At 38.6% G+C, this 19928-nt stretch overlaps 1 protein-coding gene across 5 annotated transcripts in view; it reads left to right on the forward strand.

Annotated features, from left to right (window-relative positions):
• LOC116785965 (protein Dok-7-like) overlaps positions 1-13078 on the forward strand; it is a 55656-nt gene extending 42578 nt beyond the window's left edge. Inside the window, exons 7-10 of one of the 5 annotated variants that reach the window (XM_032686189.1) lie at positions 5342-5386; positions 6447-6518; positions 9286-9438; positions 11314-13078. In XM_032686189.1, the coding sequence (XP_032542080.1) occupies positions 5342-5386; positions 6447-6518; positions 9286-9438; positions 11314-11450 (407 nt within the window). In that variant the 3' untranslated portion in view covers positions 11451-13078. Of the gene's footprint in view, positions 1-734; positions 880-1248; positions 1438-5320; positions 5609-6446; positions 6519-9285; positions 9439-11313 lie in introns of those variants that run through there. The other 4 variants (XM_032686190.1, XM_032686192.1, XM_032686193.1 and 1 more) reach the window with 4 other exon arrangements.
• Positions 13079-19928: the final 6850 nt, after the last annotated feature.

Genomic DNA, 19928 nt, shown 5'->3' on the forward strand with positions numbered 1-19928 from the left:
TGCACCTTAAATAATCCAAAGTCCTTTGCTATTCTTACATTAAGAATGTATTTCCTAGCAGCTGTGCTGTTTCTCATTGTGGTTTAGGCCTTTTATTTAAATCTTGTTCTCCTTTCTATTCCATTGCAACAGCTTAGCTAAGGAACCTCCAGCTCTTACTTAAAATATTCTCCTTCCAAATGATTGTATTTTTTCAGTTGAGTAGAACCATGTCAAAGCAATCCTCTTTTATGAATGATGTTTAAACCATGAGGCTGTTTTGTGTGGAAGGGAAATGCCACTATTTCTGTCCTTAATTGCCAACCCGCTCCATGTGAACTGAGCAGTCTGAATCCCAAGACTCCTCTTTAGAGAAGCTAAGTTGAGAAGTGGAGTGGCTTGCAGAAGTGCTTAGAGACACTCTGCAATCCCTGGAGAAGCCATTTCATGCCGGCTCTATGCACTGCATATCAGAAACTTTTGTCCCTTCCCAATTCCCACAGGGAAACTGGTTACCTGGTCATTCCCAGGAGCCAGGCCCAACCCAGAGTATTTCAACACTCCAATTAAACATCTGTAGTGGGAGGTCTCATCTCCCTGTACTTCTGTGTCACAGGCTCTGGCTTTGCAAAAGTCAACAGTCGAATGGGCAAATAAGTTAACAAATATCCTCCCATGGAAGCAGCCACTTTACTATTGTTCTGTGACTCATAAATTATCTCTCTTCTTTTCAATTTTTTTTTTGTTTTCCACAGGAGCAAATTCATCAGCATTGCAACAGACACTCTTGCTCTCTGACAGTCACTTTGCTTGTAATACCAAACCTACACAATGCTTGATAGGAAATGTTCTGAGAGGATGAATCAAGGAATAAACATAAAACAATGTTGTGGATTGGAATTCAGCTGCAATGTCATCTGAATTCTGATTATGAACGTTGTATGTCTATTAAATTGTTCTTAGGTAGATAGGGACTCAAGGCATGAAGACAAAAAGAAAGAATAAAATTAAGTATATAACAGGTGATAGGTGCTGAAATTACGTCAGCTGTCTGACAGCTTATCTTTTATGATGGAAAAATACGCTTATTTTTGTGCATTTTTAAAATTTTTTATTGCAAACCTATGCAGCCTGATACTTCTATTCCAAGCTTAGGAGTAAGTTTTCAAGGAATTAATTGAGAGCAATGAGAAAGAAGAAACTGGGCCATACCATGGTGGTTATTGTTGTTTAGGTTGAAAATAATTTATAATTCACAATTTTTTTCAGGAGACGTTGTCAGCTCTTCAGATGTAGGAAGACCAAATGCACTCTGATATTTTTATTGAGCCAGTAAAGGACTGTGCTGAGCAGTGGCCACCATAAATATGTAATGTCATACCTTATAGGGCTAAACACTGTAATAGAAGAACATCATTATAATGAGAAACTGATTAATAAAACCCTGTCATAATGTGACATGCTCTTTCTTGGTCGTGTTTTATTCTACAAGTGCACTCAAAATGTAGCGGAAGAAATACAGATGCTCTGAAAAAGCAAGTGGATTAAAATACATATTGCATTTACAAGATAAACCTTGACTTTAATGATTGTCTGAATTACTAGGGGCCTTTCCCCGGGAGGGGAAAGGAAAAAGTCACTGTGGTAAAAACCATATATTGGTGAATGAGCCAAATGCTGCTGCTTCATCCTCTGCGTTGAGCAGATCCAGTAGGTTCCTGTTCCCTCTTTTGGGGGTAACAGAAGGTGGTAAGTTCATGCCACAGTGACCCTCTAGTCCTGTCTATTCTGTGTTCCTGTTTTGCTTTCCTGTGCCTTCTCTGGCACTGAAATCTGGGGAAATTACATATCCCAGTCTTCTAGAACACAAAGGTGATTATTTCAGATTTTTTTCCATTAAAGAAACACATTATGTGAACTCCATTCTTGACCAGTGTAGATCCTGAGCTTTAGATGTATGTAAAGCAGCTTTGAGGGTATATTTTTCAGAAAAGCAGACACCAATTTAGACCCTCTGTGATTCTCTTAAACACATTAAACAGGCATCTTGGAGGAGCAATATTTGAACAGTGTGCTTGAAAACATTTCTGATTTTGAGTGATTCCACCCCTTCTGAAGTGCTCTGTTAAAGAGACAGGAGGCATTTCTGAGTATGGTGAAATCTGTAGAGCAAATAAGTTTTTTAAAGTATCCCCTTCAGCTTTTCTGTATTGCAGATAATGCCATTTGTACTGCAGAAAATATATGAAATTACTTTGAAAATTAAAGAGGACAAAGAGGGAAGTTTTGTAGGGCAAATATACAGCACCAGGAAGTCTTTTATTACATTTACATGGAAAAACCTCCTGGTGTACTTGCAGTATTTCTCCTCTCAATCAGTCGCTCTAGCCTTCGGATGCTCTTTCAAACAAGGTATCTGTTTTCAAAGGAGGAAATGGTAATGGAGTGGATCAAAGTTCTTCATAATAAATGTAGTTTTAATTCAACAAGAAGCAGGAATTTTTCACGGAATGTGGTGTTGTCTTCTGTCCTGACTCCTTCTCAAGAAATTTAATAGCCCATACCTGAAGAGTCTGTGACCTGTTCCATGAAGGCAAAGTAGAAGCTGGGCAGTGAGAAGTGATCTCTTGGTAAATGCAGTGTAGCGTTGCTTGTGTCTCCTCACTGGTCACAGAATGATAGGTCACAAGATTTGAAAATAGAAACTGTCTGGGCTCAGTGTATAGAATATATTCCATCTTCCCTCTAGTTTTTTATTTTTTTCGTGGCTTTTTCTTGTAGCACATATGCTGTAAACTGTTATGCTTATTTTTGAAAAGTGGGCATAAAGCAATGACTGTAAAGTTAGAAAAATATTTCAAATATTTCAAATAGGGATTGTCTTCATTGAGCTACATCAGACTTTTGACTCTAATCATATGTAGGAATGCAAAATATTCTGCAGATTATTTTAATTTTGTCACATTTTGAATATCTTCTTCCTCTTACACATTGAGGAAAGGAGAACTGAAATAGCTCTCATGATGAACTACTCAGTTCTGACAAAGACTTGAGCAAGTCAGCCTCATAGAACTAGGTGGCAGGGGAAACTGAAAAAAATATTATTAATAATCCCGTGTAAAATGAGAAGAATGATAGAAGGGAGAATCTGTTTCCTACTGGATACTTTATTTGCTCAGAAAATTGTCTTGCTAACTTGCTTGTTCCATTCCTGCAAGTTTTATCCGAGGAGTCATAAATAAGAAACAAACCAGTTTATATGGTAGCTGTAAAGAAGGAAGAAAATATCTAGGTCGATCTCTGTTACATGTGTTTATACAACACAGTTCAAAGCTTTGAAAAAATTCCCTGAGAGATTTGACTATGTAAATATTTGTTAGTTGCCAGATTTGAAAGTGCAGAAAATGCAACAGGTCAAATCCTGAAACGTTAACATAGTTCTTTTAAATAAGCTCTGAATGGGAAAATTTAAACTTGACCATAAATGGATTGGAATATCTTATTATTTTAAATCTCCTTTCCTGTCCTGTGTGCTCTTTACAAACCCTAAAAATGTTGCTTAAAAATCCACATTTCCACTGGAATTATTTCTGTTGAATTGCAATGATTTTTTGAGGGAGAAAAAAAACCTCACCCCACACTTGCTTTGTGATGAAGCTGGAATTAGCCTAAGGCTGTAATCTTTCTTCAAAGTAAGGTAAGGCTTTCGGCTTCATAAAACATATTCTGACATTCTTAATGCAGAGATAGGATGCACTGGGTGAGAAAAAGGAAGATCAGTTACAGAGAAAATATAAGTAAATCAGCTACCCTGGGGCTGTCCTATTTTTACATTTATTTTTATCAGCAGTCTTGTTAAAAACAAAATTTCAAATAGCATTTTTAGTGGTTAAGTCCTCACCAGAGTGTGTAAAGGTTCTACAATCTGATCTCATTTATTAAAATACAAAATCAGCTTCTCAGTATGGCATGCTTTAAACTTGTTTTTTGTAGCCTTGGATTACCCCATATATGCTCTTATGTACACAAAGACTACAAACTAAAGGTTTTAGTTCAGCTGTGAACTTCTGAAATAGGTTTTTATTATTTTTTAATCCATTGTCCTCATTAAGTGATATAATCTGTATTTTTCTAGATTTATTTTATTAAACTGTAGGATTCATTTTACAAGCCTGGAAATTCTTAGTTTTAGGAGAAAAAAAAATATGTATACTTTATACAGAAGAAAAAAAAAGAAACTGACATTTTCTTTAGATTCCCAGGCCATGCAGTTTTCTTAGGTATTTCAGACTATTTATTTTACATGATTTCTCCCTGTTACATAAGAACTGTGGTAATTTTTGGACGCTATTTTAAAAACAATTTGCAGAGAAGTGTCTCACCTACTCAGATTCAGTTTAGAAGAGTATTATTTTTATACCTGATCCCCAGCACCCAGCAGCACATGGCACAGCCGCTCTGTCAGCAGTGGCAGGGTTGCTCATAGGCACAGCCTCCTATCTGAGTTCTGTTCAGTGCCATCTACTTGTACAAGAAGTTCCCTCACAGTTATTCATGTGAGGAAGTAAGTGCCACTCAACTTGATTAAGGTGCTCACAGTGACAGCAGTGGAGAGAAGAGATGCAGGGCTGGATGGGGGTAATGCTAACTCAACAGGAAGGTGTAATGCTGATTAGTAAATAAAGAAGGAATGTGTGCATGTAGACAAAGCACATCACATGTGTACCACACTGTAGGTTTCTGAGTTGCTAGCTCTTGTTTCCTCAAATTTTCCTAATACTCCACCTGGAACATCTTGGGGATGGTCCTGTGCAGGACCAGGCTAAGACTGGGACTCTATGGTCCTTGTGAGTCCCTTCCAACTCAGCATATTCTGTGATTCTCTGATTCTATGAATCAGACTGGGGAAAGGAGACTGGCTGTGCCATCTGGCATGTCTGTGGTAAAGCTTTCCTGGCTGTAACACTGAGAAGGTGTTTCACAAGAGCTGCTATGACCTGGATTCAAACCCCACGGAAGCTTAGATCCTTTGTGTACCCTTTCCCCGCTCCAGTTTATGCTTGTCTAAACACGGGTGGTGAAGCATGATACAGTTGTTTTCATTCACTTCAATAAGTTTTGGATCCAGTCTGATCAGATTTTAATGAGCACTTTAAATTTTGTTGTTGCTAAAGCTATGGATTGCAAAGGCAACTCCCCACTCAGTTACAATGACTAGGAATTCTCAGTGAAATTTTTCTAGTTGCTTCAAAAACATCTACTGAAAATGCTGATGCACAGCAAATACCTAATAATAGCAACAGCTATTTAGATTTAATGTGAATCTCCATCTTTAAATAAGGTGGTGCTTCTGTCATGGCAGCTTCTGGGTCTTTGAAAGTGCATAGAGGGCACAGTCTCCAAGCTGGTAAGTAAAAGTGATTATGAGGTATGTGTGTGCATGTAAATTTAAACTAATTTAAACTTAAATTATTTTAAATATCAGAAAATATTGAAGGTAAAGTATGATTTGATTCCCTATTGTAAGGCTTATGTATTTCTTTGGGCTTTTTTTGCTTTGCAGAGCTTTTGTTAGAAAGGCACTGACAGATGGGATAAGTTTAGAAGAGGCAGTGACAGATGAGATAAGTGTCAGAGTATAAGCAGTAATCTTATTCACAGTGGTAAAATGCTGACAGCACCTTAAAAAAGGGCACCCACAAAAAAAAACCTCGCCTCAGGCCATGAGAAATCCTGTACCCTAATAATGATATGCTGAGAAAAAAACCCCACTACATTTATTTATACTTTTTCTTGATAATGGATAAAAAGAACACTGCCAGCAGATAAAATTATGTGTGTTTGTAATACAAAATTAATTACAATGTGTTCATTCTATGGACATAGCATTTTTGCTTGCCTTGTTTGAACTGGCGTGGAGTCTAAGATCATGAAGAAACCTGGGCAACTTTTTTCAGCTTAGTGCTCATGATGATGTTGTGCAACCTGGCTTCTTGTAAAGATGATGATTTGCACTTGGAAAGCAAAGTTATCTTTGGAAGGGCTAGTTTAAACATTTTCTACAGAGCTTTGTCAGAAATCAAGAAGTTATCCATCATGCTGGAGGTGGAATTTTAACAAGAGTCTTCCAGATGCTCCCAAGATCACCCACGCACTGCTCCCTGATTCATGTGTTCAAGATAGCTCTGCTCCCACATCCATGTACAGCAAAACCCACTGTTGACTTCAGTGGCCTTCAGTGTGAATACTTGTAAAAATGTCCTGAAGTTTATTTCCTGGTGTTACATTCATTAGAAAATGCTGGCATCACCACTACAGAAAAGTCAACACTAGCCACTGTTTCTGAGATTATTCTGTGTGATTGTTTAGTTTAGACAGTTACAAGTCAAACCCAGAAAAGTATATGCTTTGATTATATTGTACAAAATCCTAAATCCAAAGCCATTAACAGTGTTCCTGTATTCTAGGTCCTAAAGGTGGATATGAGATGCTAACACTTCCTTCAGAACCTGGAACTCCAACTGGCTCTGAGGGACCTGGTGAGTACAGATTTTTGCAGTCAGTTGCATCAGAGGACACTAACACCTCCAGTTTCTTTTTCTTTTCTTTTCTTTTTTTTTTTTTTTTTTGTTTGTTTGTTTGTTTTGTTTTGTTTTTGTTTTTTGTTTTTGTTTTGTTTAGATCTCTTTTAAGTGTTTATTTTTGAAGTGTTGCCCTTTGAACATGTCACCTTTACGTACATTCTCACAAACACACTTTGTACTGTATTTCTGTTTTATTTATTGTGCATTTCTGAGAACAGTGCCTATATTGGGTAGAAAATATGAACAACACTTGCTAAAAGAAAGGCAGTTTAAAATATAATTTTCTTCTTCCCTCCCCAGTTATACTCTTCCTTTTGTTTCCCCATCAGGTCAGGGCCACTGAATTTTCAGCTTTACTTTTCTCCTGTTACTTGCTTAACTGTCTTTTTTGATTTCCCCTTTTCTCTTCAAGAAATCATGATATTCTACCAATTCTATCATATGTAAGCATGCAGAATGTTGTAACCATGCATTTTCATCTGTTTTTCTTTCAAATTCTCCTTTCACAATGATCTCAAATATTGGTCTTCTGAACCCTCTTATGAGCATCTTGTGCTTCTATCCACCCAGAATGGACTGCTGAAAGCACTGTCTTTGTCCATGGCTCTCTGTGTGGGCCTTGTTTTCTTAGGAGGAGCTTTTGACTCTCTCGTGCTTGCTAAATAAACCTTTATCTTAAAAAAACTATGAGCCAGTTTTTAGTGTCTAATAAGCTTTTGGTTTTTCTCTGAAGGAAAAATGAAATGCAAAGTATTTCTATGTTTACAAAGAAAGCACAGTTTCTATTAAGACAAAACTGACTGAACAACAGAAGACTTTTCCTTTCCTTCCATTCCAATTTCCAAACTTTGTTCTTGGTTGTTTTTCTTTTTCTTCTTCCCACTTTGAGAAGAATGTTTGGCTGTTGCCAAGGGCTTCTTTTTTCTGTGTGTTTCTTTTGTTTTTCTTGCACAAAGACCTACCAATTAATACAATATTCTCCATATGTGGCTTTTTAGTTCTCAGGAAAATCCCTTGTTTTGTCTGGATCAGGTATGATATTCAACTTCCTTAAACCTGTCAACTGTTTAGCTCTATAGAGAAGATTACTAGTTTTCATACTAGCCAGCTTTGAGGATGCTTCACTTAAGCTCCTGCTACATCACTTTAACAGCGTACAGAAAGACTTAAAAAATTAACTTTTCGTTCATGACTCTGTATTAGCCCTTAAGATTGTCATTTGTGATGCAGGTTCTTAGTGGTATGATTCTGCTGAATTCCTTTTGGCACAGCCAGGCTAAATTCCTTTGAAATACTTTAGACAGAATAATTCCTGAAAATGATGTTTAATGAAGATATAAAAATTTCTTCTGTTTGATTCTGCATTGATTTTGCCATTTTTTCCCTAACATCTGGCTTTGGAAAAACAGCTTGAAGTCTGGCTGTCAGAAAACTATTTGTATACTTTATGGATGTTCCTAAATTTTCTTTATGAAAATCTGTGGGAAAATTGGCCAACTTTGCAGACTTTTACATTTTTGGACTGAATAGTAGACTCCTTTGATTTAGACAGCTTAAGCCCGGGGAGATTCAATTATGCTGGAACATGCCCTTACTGTTGCCTAACTTTGTATGAACTATCTCTGCTATTCTGAATACTTCCAAGGAGATGAAAAAGTTTCAATGATTATTTATGGCTGTTGTTGTTTGAATATAAGAAGTCATTCTTCCCTACGCTCTAAAATGCCTTGATATTCTACTGTTTTTCCACTCACATCTCAGTAGTGTCTAAATGGCAAAAGAGAAAAGCAGCAGTTTGGACAAACAAAGTTTTGAGATGAGTTTTATGTGGGGACAAGGAAGGGCTTAATGAGAGAACTTCATGGAAAGAGAGAACCTGAAAGTGATACTATTTTTCCTCTGCACTTCTTTGTCTTCAGCTGGCTTAAGAGCAGAAAGCATTTAAGGGTAAGGACTCCAACTGGACTGGACTGGCAGAAAAGATTAGAATAACTGAAAGTAGGGCTTGAAGAGGTCTTTAGAATTAATCCAATAAACAAAAAAAGTTGTCTCTAAGTCAAAATCACTTTATAGGAGCTATTTCCTGGTAGGTGTTAATCTGTGCCTTTTTTAGAAATTTCTAGAAAACTGTGGAATTTGCTCTAGTGTTCTTATGTGTTTTCCTGCAATGAAAGTCTTATATTACGTGGTCTGTCCCTGCTTGACATAATTCCTATCTTTTTCATTCAGTACAGGAAAGCAGCCAACATTGTCTCCTCAAGCTTGCTTTCCCTTTACTTGAAATAGTTCTTCAGTCCTTTTTTTGGGATATGCTTTCTGAACCTCTAGTGATTTTGGTTGCTGTCTTGCAGATGATGTAGTAGTTTGCATCTTCCTAGAACAGATCACTTCATATAACGTTTCTAACCTAAGCTGGAGCTGGAAACCTTATGAGATAGTGCTGCACATGTTGCTGTTGTTGGGAAATGTCTGCATAGTGTTTATTTTCTGCCAAAACACAGTGAGATCCTGGTCTGTGGTCTTCTGCATAGATCCTGACTTGATCAGTGTGGCTCAGAATCTTTTAGGAATAAACTGTGGTCTTCTCATGCCCCATCTACCACTGAGGAATGTACTGTTTGGCAAGCAGAGTTATTGCTGCTCAATGTTTTCTTTCAGTGTGTTTTTGTATGAAATAGATAATTAGTCATTGCAAATAGATCTAACATGTTATTTATTTTAGAAGGGGCAGTAGGTTATTCAGCTGATGTCCCTACATCAGATCGACCCCACAGTGAGACAGCTACCTATGTTAATATTCCTGTCAGCCCTACTTCCAAAAAACAGCTTCATTACATGGAACTGGAACTTCAAGAACCTAGCACAAGCATAAGAGGTAAGGAAGTCTACAATACTATTTAAACAGCAAAGGATGCAGTAATGCAGAATGTATGGGGCATGGGGAATCCTAATTTCTTATAAGGAGAAGCTGAGGGAGCTGGGGCTGTTTAGCCTGCAGAAGAGGCTCAGGGGAGACCTCATCACTCACTATAACTACCTGAAAAGAGATTGTAGCCAGGTGGAGGTTGGTATCTTCTCTCAGGCAACCAGCAACAGGATAAGAGGACACAGTGTCAACCTTTGCTAGGGGAGGTTCAGGTTGGACATCAACAAGAATTTCTGCACTGAAAGATTAGTCAGGCACTGGAGGTCTTTTCCAACCTTAATGACTCAATAATCTACCCACAGGCTTTTGCTAACTGGTAGTTGAACTCTGGTATGTTTGTGAGGCAGTTCTTTGAATTGGCATCTTTTTTGGGAAAGATTTTTGAGTAATGGTGTTCTATAAGATGTTGCATCCCTTTGACAGGTGCATTGTATATGTGCTCCTTCTCAAGTGAACATTTCTATGTCTGTGGAGTTTGAAAGACAGTAATTTGCTTGTGTTCTCAAGGTTTTCATCCCACGTATTAGGACTAAACTTACTTAAGTTTTCTTGCTTGGCTTCAGAAATGGGACTGTGGGTGTAGCTGTACAGGGCTTGCTCCTGAAGACACTGACTCTGGAGCCATGCAGCAAATGATTAAGAACAGAACACAGTACTCTTCTATCTGCTGTCCATGAGGATGTTTGAAAGTGCTACAAAGAGAAAGCCAGCCCAATTATCTGATTTTTTAAAAAATACTTTGGATTGGGTATTTTACTTCTAATGCTTAACTTGAACAATTAGTACATAAGCATGCAATGTATCTATCATATATTGTCATTTAGAGATGCAGTCCTTGTTACAGAAAGCATCTAATCAGAATCTGGCATTTAATTGCTCACATTTGGTATTGATGGTTTTTCCATCTATAGTTTCCAGCTATTAAGATTTTAGCTTTTATACTTTTAAATTCAGCAATTTTATAAACTTTGAAATGCTAGGATTTTTCCCATTGGAGTTTTTTAAATGTTTATATGGTTTTAGTTAAGTAATTCTAAGCTTCTCTCAGACTTAAAAGTAGTTCTCCTGTTGAAATATTTTATCTTCATTTTAAAGGCAATGAATCAAGGCATTAAGAATGAAGAGTCAAATTCCATAAACTTTCCTAAATGTCAGCCACCCTCTCAAGCTCAAATGGTGCAACTTTGAAAGTGCCTTTAATGACCATAAATACTTTATTTTTTCATATTAAAGTTTTCCCAGCCTGCATCCTGTATGTCTGCACCTATACAGAACTATTTTACTCTAGAGAAGACTGAGCAGCTTTTATCTCCCCTATTGCCAAAAAATGAACTAAAGTGTCATTCTGGTTGAGGCTGAAGGTGGTTGCTCCAGTAAATGTTCACAGGATGCCTAATCCATCCAAAGAAGAACTCTGCCAACTGCCACAAATGTTTTCTGTTCAAATACCAGATGTTGGTCATTTACTGACTGGTAGCTTGGTGATGAAGCCTCATAGAAGTGGGAATGCTGAGTTCAATGATGTCATTTACTGGGAGTAGTAGGAATGGAGATTTGAACCTGGGGCAGAAATGCAAGTGGTTTCATTTGTGCTTATTTGAAGAAAACCTGATAGCTGAAACATGTAGATATACAAAGCACCTCAAAAAGCCTTGTTTAGCTATGGTTATAATCTTACTCACTTTACATAGCTTGCTTTAAGACCAGGCCAAGATCATCCAGGAAATCAGTGGAAGAAGTGTCTCAATACTTAACCCTGTGCCAGTTTTACCCAGGAATATATGAGGGGTAGAGTCTTTTACAGGGTTTCATTTGATGTTTCAGGGAGTGGATCATCCCGGTATGCACAGATTGACATTGCAGCCACCGAGACAGCCCACAAAGTGGGGACACAGCACGCCCAGTGCCGGGAGGAACGTTTGCAGGAGCTGGAGCAGAAGAAGAAAGGGGCTCAGCAGTGACCTGTCTAGGAAAGAACTTTTTGCTCACCACAAATTGATACTAATTCATCTTCCAAAAGATTCACACTAATTGTAAAAAATAGTTACGCAAAATGCTGCCATTGCTTCTTGCATTTATACCAGATTCATTCCAATATCTTGATTCCTAATTGGAAAGCTGGTAGCATGAGGGGTGTGTTTGGTCTTTCTTTTTATTTTAATTTGGTTGAAAAGTCCAGATTTTTTTTTTTTCATATGCAATGACAGATGTAAGTTACCTTTTTCTATAATTCTAAAATCATGTAGAACCTGGAACCAATTTCAGTGTTTATTAAATGGTGGCATTTTCTTTAAAAATAAAGAAATTGAATGCGTGTAGATAAGAGAATGTGAGTGTGTGTGTGGTAAGTGTGCACATATGTTTACATATGTGCATATGTATGTATGTAAACACACATTACTGATAAAATATATGTATATATCTGAGTGTATAAAACATGTAAAACCTCTATTAATATATTAATAGACTCTTACAAAAGCAAGAAAATCCAGTGCCTACTTTTTTGCAGGCACAATTTTGTTCAATTTATATGCTTATTTATGGACATGCTTAACTTTACCTATGGATAATTCAGCTTTATACCTCACCAAGAATCCTCCATCTTTGGTTAAAGTTGCTCAGATTTAAAAGCTGTAGTGTCAGGGATGCATACGTGTGTGCATACAGAAGAGAGCACACAAACAAGTTATTTAATTATGTCTATAAGCCACAGTAATGTGAAGGGCCATTTTGGGTGCTCCTCTTTCTTAAAAACCCGAGATCAAACCATAAGTTTGATTTCATAGCTGCTGAGTACCTGTAATACTTAGCAATTTTTCTGGAGTGGAGCATATGTATCCCTTTGAAAATCAGGCCTCAGGTTTCTCAGATAGAATATTTTAAAATCAGGGTATTAAAAAGAAACATTCACTTTTGAAAATTGAGTCCTTTATATCACAACCCCTATCCCGAATGTCAACCAGCATCAAAAGCAGAGCATCCACATTATGTCTAAAAATTTCATTGAATAATTCTCTGCTGTCCCTAAAAACGTAAAACCAGTTCTGTGTAAGAGGATGATGTCTCCAGAGATGCTACAGAATTGAGGCACAACAGGACATTATCTTGTAAAATAGGTTTAACCATAACTCTGAGGCATCCTGCTTTTGTACAACGAGATTGTGTGATTCAAAACCTGGTTTCCCATGTTGCATTGCCTATGTAATTCTTCTGTTATTTTTATTTGTCCTGATATAAAATGTTATTTAAATAAAATGTTATTTAAATAAAATTTTATATAAAATCCTATGGCAGTGACACTAGACTAACAAGGAAGTGTACTTATGAAGAAAACAATTTTTTTTCTGATAACATATCAGCTTTGGCTTCCAGAAGTTACCAGGAGTGATATCCTGGGTATTACGATTTTTTGACTGTGTCATCTTAAGATCCAATATCACAGCCAAATTTTTAGATATACGTCATAATTTATACTGGTGACTGGAAGTTTTGTGCCAGTGAGGGTTTCATTAAATGACTTAGTATAAGAGATGGGTGTTTGTTTTTGAGGCAGAATTTAACCTATAAATTTATTTGACTGTAGCCTCAATACTAATGTAAAATATCAGAAATCTCTCAAATAAAAAATATGTGTTTGAGAGTTGACAATTTCCATTCTCATCTATCCTGTGCTCAGATGTATATTTCTGTTGATCCACCTTGCTTATTTCTGAAGGGAAAGGAAAAGAAGCATTTCTTATGAGAGTCTAAGTTTAAAAGATTTTTCTTATTTGACAAGTGAACGGGGGTGATCTGCTTTGTAAACACATGCTCAGTATAGCTTGAATGGCCTGGGCTTCCTGAGGTCAGGTTTATTTAAACTGGACTGTTCTTCAGTCAAGGATCCTCCACTGGAGGACTTGCAAGGTTAAATCTCTTGCTATGTACCTATTTATATTTAATATTTAAAATGTGCATACTTTCCCTGATGCATTGAAATGCAGTGTTTTCCATGACAATATATAATGAAACTACAATATTTCTGTTGTAAAAATCTGTTTACCAGGTAAATATATTACCTAGGGTCTCTGCAAAGGCTGTCTTTCTGTATGTTGGTCAAAACTGTTTGCCTTGAATCTGGGACTTGTAGCATGGGTAAGGATTTGACACAATAGTAAAGCTCATCAGGTTGCTGCTGCTGGCCTCACAGAGGAATCACAATTTGAAAAAAAACGCTTTTCAGGTTGAAAAGAGGCTTTGAATCTGTGCGTGCACATGGTTCTCTGTGTACATGTGTTTGTGTATGTCATAGTAACTTCAACTAGGAATAGCTAGATGGCCGTATATAAATTTGCACTAACAGCCTTTGTTAATGTCAACTCAGTTATCCTATGAGGCTTTCCTCAAATGAAGTATGTTACTTTTTAGGCTTCTGTTTCTTTTTTTTTTTTTATGTATGTAGGAGGCTGAAGCAGAAGGAGAAACCATAGTGTTGCAGCTATCAAAAACTGGTTAGTTGTTTTGGTAGTGCCTCCCTGTCAAGTTACAGGGTTGGCATTTCTGTTGGAGAAATTAGAGCTTTCTCATTTGAACAACAGGAGGTCACAGAAATAGAAAACCTTTTTCGTAAATATGTAAAATCACATGACTTCAACTTCCACTAGCAAACTGAGGACAATGGAAATCAAACCATAAGCCTATGAGCAGACTCGTGCTCACCATGTAGCTTCCATGGGTTAACTCTAGTACTGCTGTTAATGTCCAAATAGTTAGGGGTTTATGCACACACCTTGCATAAAACTTGTTCACAAGTGATCTAAAATATAGTTTGTGACTACTATAGGATGCTTCCAGATTCAGAGCTCTTTGCAAAAACCCCCAAAATATCTCCCATAATTTTGAGATAAATGAGACTTTTTGATTTAGCATTCTATCAGAGTCAGATCTCCTCCCGCTCTTACCAGGAATTAATTACCAGAAGAACAAAACAACGTAATGTAGCTGATACTTCTGTACTATGTTCTTGAAGTACATTAACATGGCAGAATTGCTCTTGGTGACATGAAAACAAGCTGTCAGCAAGTGCAGTGTTTGGGCATAAGCATTAGTGTGCTGTGTATGTACCTCTTTCTTTCTGATAGACCTACTCAGTAAGCTGGCACCAAATGTAACTACTGCATCAGTGAGGTTTATGGCATTGCTCGTAGCTGTTATGGAGCATTTTTATATGCAAGTGTCTGGGTGATGGAATTTCTCCAAGGTAACGTGCTGCAGGATGGAGGGCTGGAGTTTGGAGGCATTTAATTGCCCAACAATGCAAATAGTTGTCTGGGTTTTAATAGCACTCCCGACACCTAATTGTGGAAAATGCCAGTAGGTGTCTTTAGGCATGTAAATGTTTGTGAAAATCTGCCCTGAGAGTTGTTTTTAGCAAATGGCTTGGAAAAATTCCTCATTTTTCCTCTCTGCTTTAAACAAAGCAGTTTTAAATCAGTGTCACTTGGAAAGCTATACTTGAATTATGAGTGATTACACTTTTTTGTGAGATGCTGAAACATGCACCCTTTGGTAAGTTCCTCTTCTGGTTTGTCTGGGATAACACACATACTTGCTAAAATAACCGTGGGAGGAATACACAGAATTTCATGAGTTACTGTAAAAGTTATGATTTTTTTTCAGATGACAGTGCTGTTATATTTTTGTGTCACCTTTTCTCTGGGGAGATCCTCAGCTCTCATTCGACCAGTCATACAAACAGTGTTTTGCAATTTATGTTGAAAGGAAAAGTTAATTTAACACCATGCAGCAATAGGAACAAGCAAAGCAGAGTAAGGATGGGAGAGTTAGTAGTTATTAAAAAGAAGTTATTTAAAAAGAAGAGTAAGGAGCAGGTCTGCAAACATTGTCTTTTCAGTGTAGGTGAGTATTAAGTGCCATTTTGTTTAAATTGGTATGGGTTCTCATGGATTCAATTTTATGCTTTCCCCTGACCAGCTGTATCAGCTGAATGGCCACAAATCCATGAGGCCTGGTGGGATTCATCCCAGACTGCTGGAGGAGCCAGCAGATGTTATAGCAGGACCCCTTTCAGTCATCTGCCAAAGGTCTTGGGCACCTGGGGAGGATCCTGATGACTGGAAGCTAGCCAGTGTTATTCCAATATACAAAAAGGGCATAAAGGAAAACCCAGAGAACTACACACCTGTTAGTCTAACCTCAGTTTCTGGAAAGATTATGGACAGGATAATGCTGAGTACAGTTGAAAGGCATTTAATGAACAATGCACTCATCAGCCTCAGTAAACATAGGTTCACATAATTTGATATCCTTCTGCAATAAGGTCACCTGCTCCAGGATGAAGGGAAGGTGGTAGATGTAGGTTTTGTTGCTTTCAGTAAGGCTTTTGATACTTTCCTCACAGCATCCTTCTGGACAAGTTTTCCAGAGCAGGTTCATGGTGTGCTGGGTGAAGTACTGGCTGAGGGGCAGAGCTCAAAGGGTTGTGGTGAATTGGACTAGATCTGTCTGGTGACCAGTCACCAGTGGTGTTCCTCAGGGCTCAATCCTAGGGCCGGTTCCTGTCAACCGGATTGTTTATCAACAATCTGGATACAGGAGTGAATGCCCCATTAGAAGGTTTGCTGATGATACCAAATGGGGGGATGCTGTTGAGTCTCTTGAGGGACAGGAGGCCTTGCAGACGGATCTAAATGTATTGGAGCATTGGGCTATGATTAATGGGATGAAATTTAACAAGTCCATAGCCAGATTCTGTGCCTAGGATGGGGTAGCACTGGGAACAAGTATAAATGGGGAGAGGAGTGGCTGGAGAGCAGGAAGGATCTGGGGGTGCTGGCCAACAGCAGCTCAGTGTGAGTCAGCAGTGAACCCTGGCACCCCAGAAGGAAAACCCCATCCTGGGATGCATCAAACACAGCAAGACCAGCTGGGCAGGTGACCTGTACTCGGCATTGGTACAGCCTCACCCCGAGTGCTGTGTGTGGTACTGGGCCCCACAGCTTAAAAAGTAAGGGAAGGTCCCTGAATGCATCCAGAGAAGAACAACAAAGCTAGAGAAAGGGGTGGAATGCCTGTGCTTTGAGGGGTGGCTGAGGACACTGAGTTTGTGTTGTTTCAAGGAAAAGAGGCTGAGGGGCGACCTCATTGCTCTCTATAGGTTCCTGAGGACAGGAAGCAGAGAGGGAGATGCTTTTCTTCCTGGTACCCAGTGATAGGATGTACTGGAAAGGTTCAAAGATGCACCAGGAGATGTTTAGATTGGACATTAAGAAGCATTTCTTTACCAAGAGGGTGGTCAAACACTGGAACAGGCTTCCCAGAAAGGCAGTCAATGTCCTAAGCCTGTCAATACTTGAGGCACTTGGACAATGTCCTTAATAACATGCTTTAACTTTTGATCAGTCCTGAATTTGTCAGGCAGTGAGACTAGGTGGTTGAGGTAGCTCCCTTCCAACTAAAATATAATATTCTATTTCTGTTTTTTCTGTTTCTTGTTATTCTGTTCTATCCCATCCCATCCTAAAGATGACAGGCTTCAGGGAAGCCTCACTCTGAGGCTTAGGGCAATGATATCAGTTGGTTACTGATCAGTTGCTTATAAGTTTTCTCTGAAAGGCTGGAATATATGTGACAGGATAATACATGTGATTCTTGTCCTGGATTATGATACAATAAATAGATTTATAAGACGGTGAGCGAGTTTAGGAAAGTGCAAGTGACACGTAAACTTTGCATTTAGTAAAAACTTGAGGTTGAGTGAACTTTAAAGCTTGTGAGCTTCCAAACATTTCCCTGCATCAGAGCATCTAGAAATAATTCAAATTTATTATCCCACTGTGTACACAGAGGCGTATGTAACATCACCGTTTTACTGAAATAACACGTGTCAACTTATTTGAGAAATGTGCAGTGTGGGGGGTGGGATCAAAAGCAGATTTAGCATGACAGTAATCTGTCTCTACATTACATTATACTGTTGTGAAATCCTTAAAAAGAAAAATAAATAAATAAAAAAAACCCCTAGCATCTGCTATTGTATAAGTTAAATTTTACTTATCTGTGGGCTGAGCTGGAAATTTATGGACCATTCATATTCAGAAAATAGAGCATATGGAATGTTCAGAAAGGAGCCTGGCCTTTGGATACCAGAGTTTTATTATGTAATGAATCACTCAGATTCCTCACTCCCCGTGTCTCTGCCACATTTGGAGGATGTGCCCCATGGCCTGCCTTTGGCTGCTATAACACTTTATCCTTTTACTACCAACAGCCAGTAATACTAGATACAAATTGGGAAGCACAGGAAAAAATCTTACTGGGAATTTCATGAAATAGGTAGGTGTCAGCAACGAGCCAGAAAGCAGCAGTTGTCCTTTGCCAGCTATTACACTGACAGAAGGGTAGCACCAGAAGAGTGTACGTGTCTGTAAAATGCAGTTTGTGCCAGTACTGGAGATCTGCTGGCATTGTACAGTGTGTGGTTTATAGCAAGGAAGTGGTTTCCTTGAAAAGACCGAAGTTGAGGCTGTGTCCTTGTTCACATAGATGATGTGCTGGTACTGCCTCCATCAGGAATGGAGTAAAACATCAGTATGATTAAAAGCTGGAGTCTGCTCTAAAGGGGCAGACTGCCATGCTCCATGTATGATGGTGTGTCTCATTGTCCTAGCGTCACGTCATGCAAATGGTTCAGGCCTGTACTGAATATGCAATCTAGAACTTGGACAGAATTATCCTCCATGTCTGCTTTTTTCTCCTCTGTGGAAAGTATATGAAAGCTTAGTAAGTAATTTGGATGAAGGATGGTGAGAGCTGGGCCATCCTACGAAATAAAAGAGCCCCCTGACCTGATGTGAAGGTGCACCTAGTTCTGCATTCAGCTATGCCGGTGTCATTTACAGTGGCTGGGATATTTGATAGAGATGGATCAGGTCTACTGAAAGCCCAGGAACTGGTCTTAGATTAATTTTTGCTGTCTGTCCATTTTATGGTGAATGCATGATACTAATGACCATAAGTGATAGCTGTGAGGATGCACTTCCTGCCGTGACTGGGCTTGAAGCCCCAGGTGTGCTGCTCTGAAGTTTGCAGACACTAGATGCTCTTCAGCATGTCTACCTCTGTCCAAGCCTTCCTTTACAGTGGCAACATTTAACATGGTTAGAGCCCCTCATTGCTGTCCCTCTGGTTGGGGAACTGTCAAGGTGCAGGTTACAGCCTGTAGCTGGCCATGTCTTCATGGACTGTGATGGGAACCCTCTCCCTCTGTCCATCAGCCCTGAGCAGTGCAGGAAGAGCCATGTGACCTCCTTCTGCTCTCAATCTCTGCTGTAAGTGGTCAAAGCTGAACTGGGTGAGTCGCTCTGTTCCTTGGTTTGAAGGAGCTGCAGAGAATTCATATTTTTTCTCACTGTAAGTTTCTGGCTAAACATGCTCACTTCTGCTTCTTCTGTGATCCCAGACACATACTGTGGCAGTACTTTGGACTTCTGACTGTCCTAGTTGGTTACACTGGCTATTTTTTTTCTTTCAAAATTTCTAACAATTCCTAAAACCATCTCTGGAAAACCGTGTTCTTATTCTGAATTAATAACGAATCATAAAGGAAAACTTTGTTTTGCAGCTCTGCAGAGAAGGAGGGTCAGTTAGTACAAGACCTGAAACAACTGATCAGTGGTAAGGGTTTAGTGATACCAACAAACTGAGGCTAATGCTAGCATTGCCTAAGACATATGCATCCCAGATAGATCATGGTTATTAGCTGCTCAAAGAATGGCTTGGAGAAGGCTAACTGGAGTCTTCCAGGCTGCAGTTACCAGTGTGGAAGGTGTTCAGACTGTTGGAATGTGGTTTTTGTGTAAGAATCTGTGTCAGTTCAGTACAGATTAGGAAGAAGGTATAATCTGAAAAATTCTTACCAAAACAGGGAGAAACTTGCTGCATTTCCCAGTACCAGCAGTCTGCTCTTGAACCAAAAAGAGCAATATCCCTTGATTCCTGAGCTTTTGCCATGGCACACTCGTCTTTGAGAAATGTCACTTTTTGCACATAATTCTTAACTCTTCTGTTTTCTTGAACTTCAAAATGGAACAATTAAAGGGACACCAATGGAACTGGTATGAATACTATACCCAGGAACTGGTATGAATGAAGACTCTTTACACTGTGACTGGGCATATTTGGAATTGCAAACTTGAGTCCCAGAACCTGGAATCTAATTGGTTGGAAAACAGACTCTTTCCCCATTGAAGGACCATTTAGTTAATGGTTTTGGTTCAGATGTCTTCTTAAATTAGAAATTGAGATTTGAATTTTGCAGTTGAACTAATGGATCCAATGCCAGGCATTGCAAATTACTGGTTTCCATACTCAGATTTTCAGTTCTCGGTGTGTTTATTCTTAAAATAGTGCAGCTCTCTTCTCTCTTTAAACTGCCTGGA

This window comes from Chiroxiphia lanceolata, chromosome 4 (assembly GCF_009829145.1).
Source record: "Chiroxiphia lanceolata isolate bChiLan1 chromosome 4, bChiLan1.pri, whole genome shotgun sequence".
NCBI lineage: Eukaryota > Metazoa > Chordata > Aves > Passeriformes > Pipridae > Chiroxiphia > Chiroxiphia lanceolata.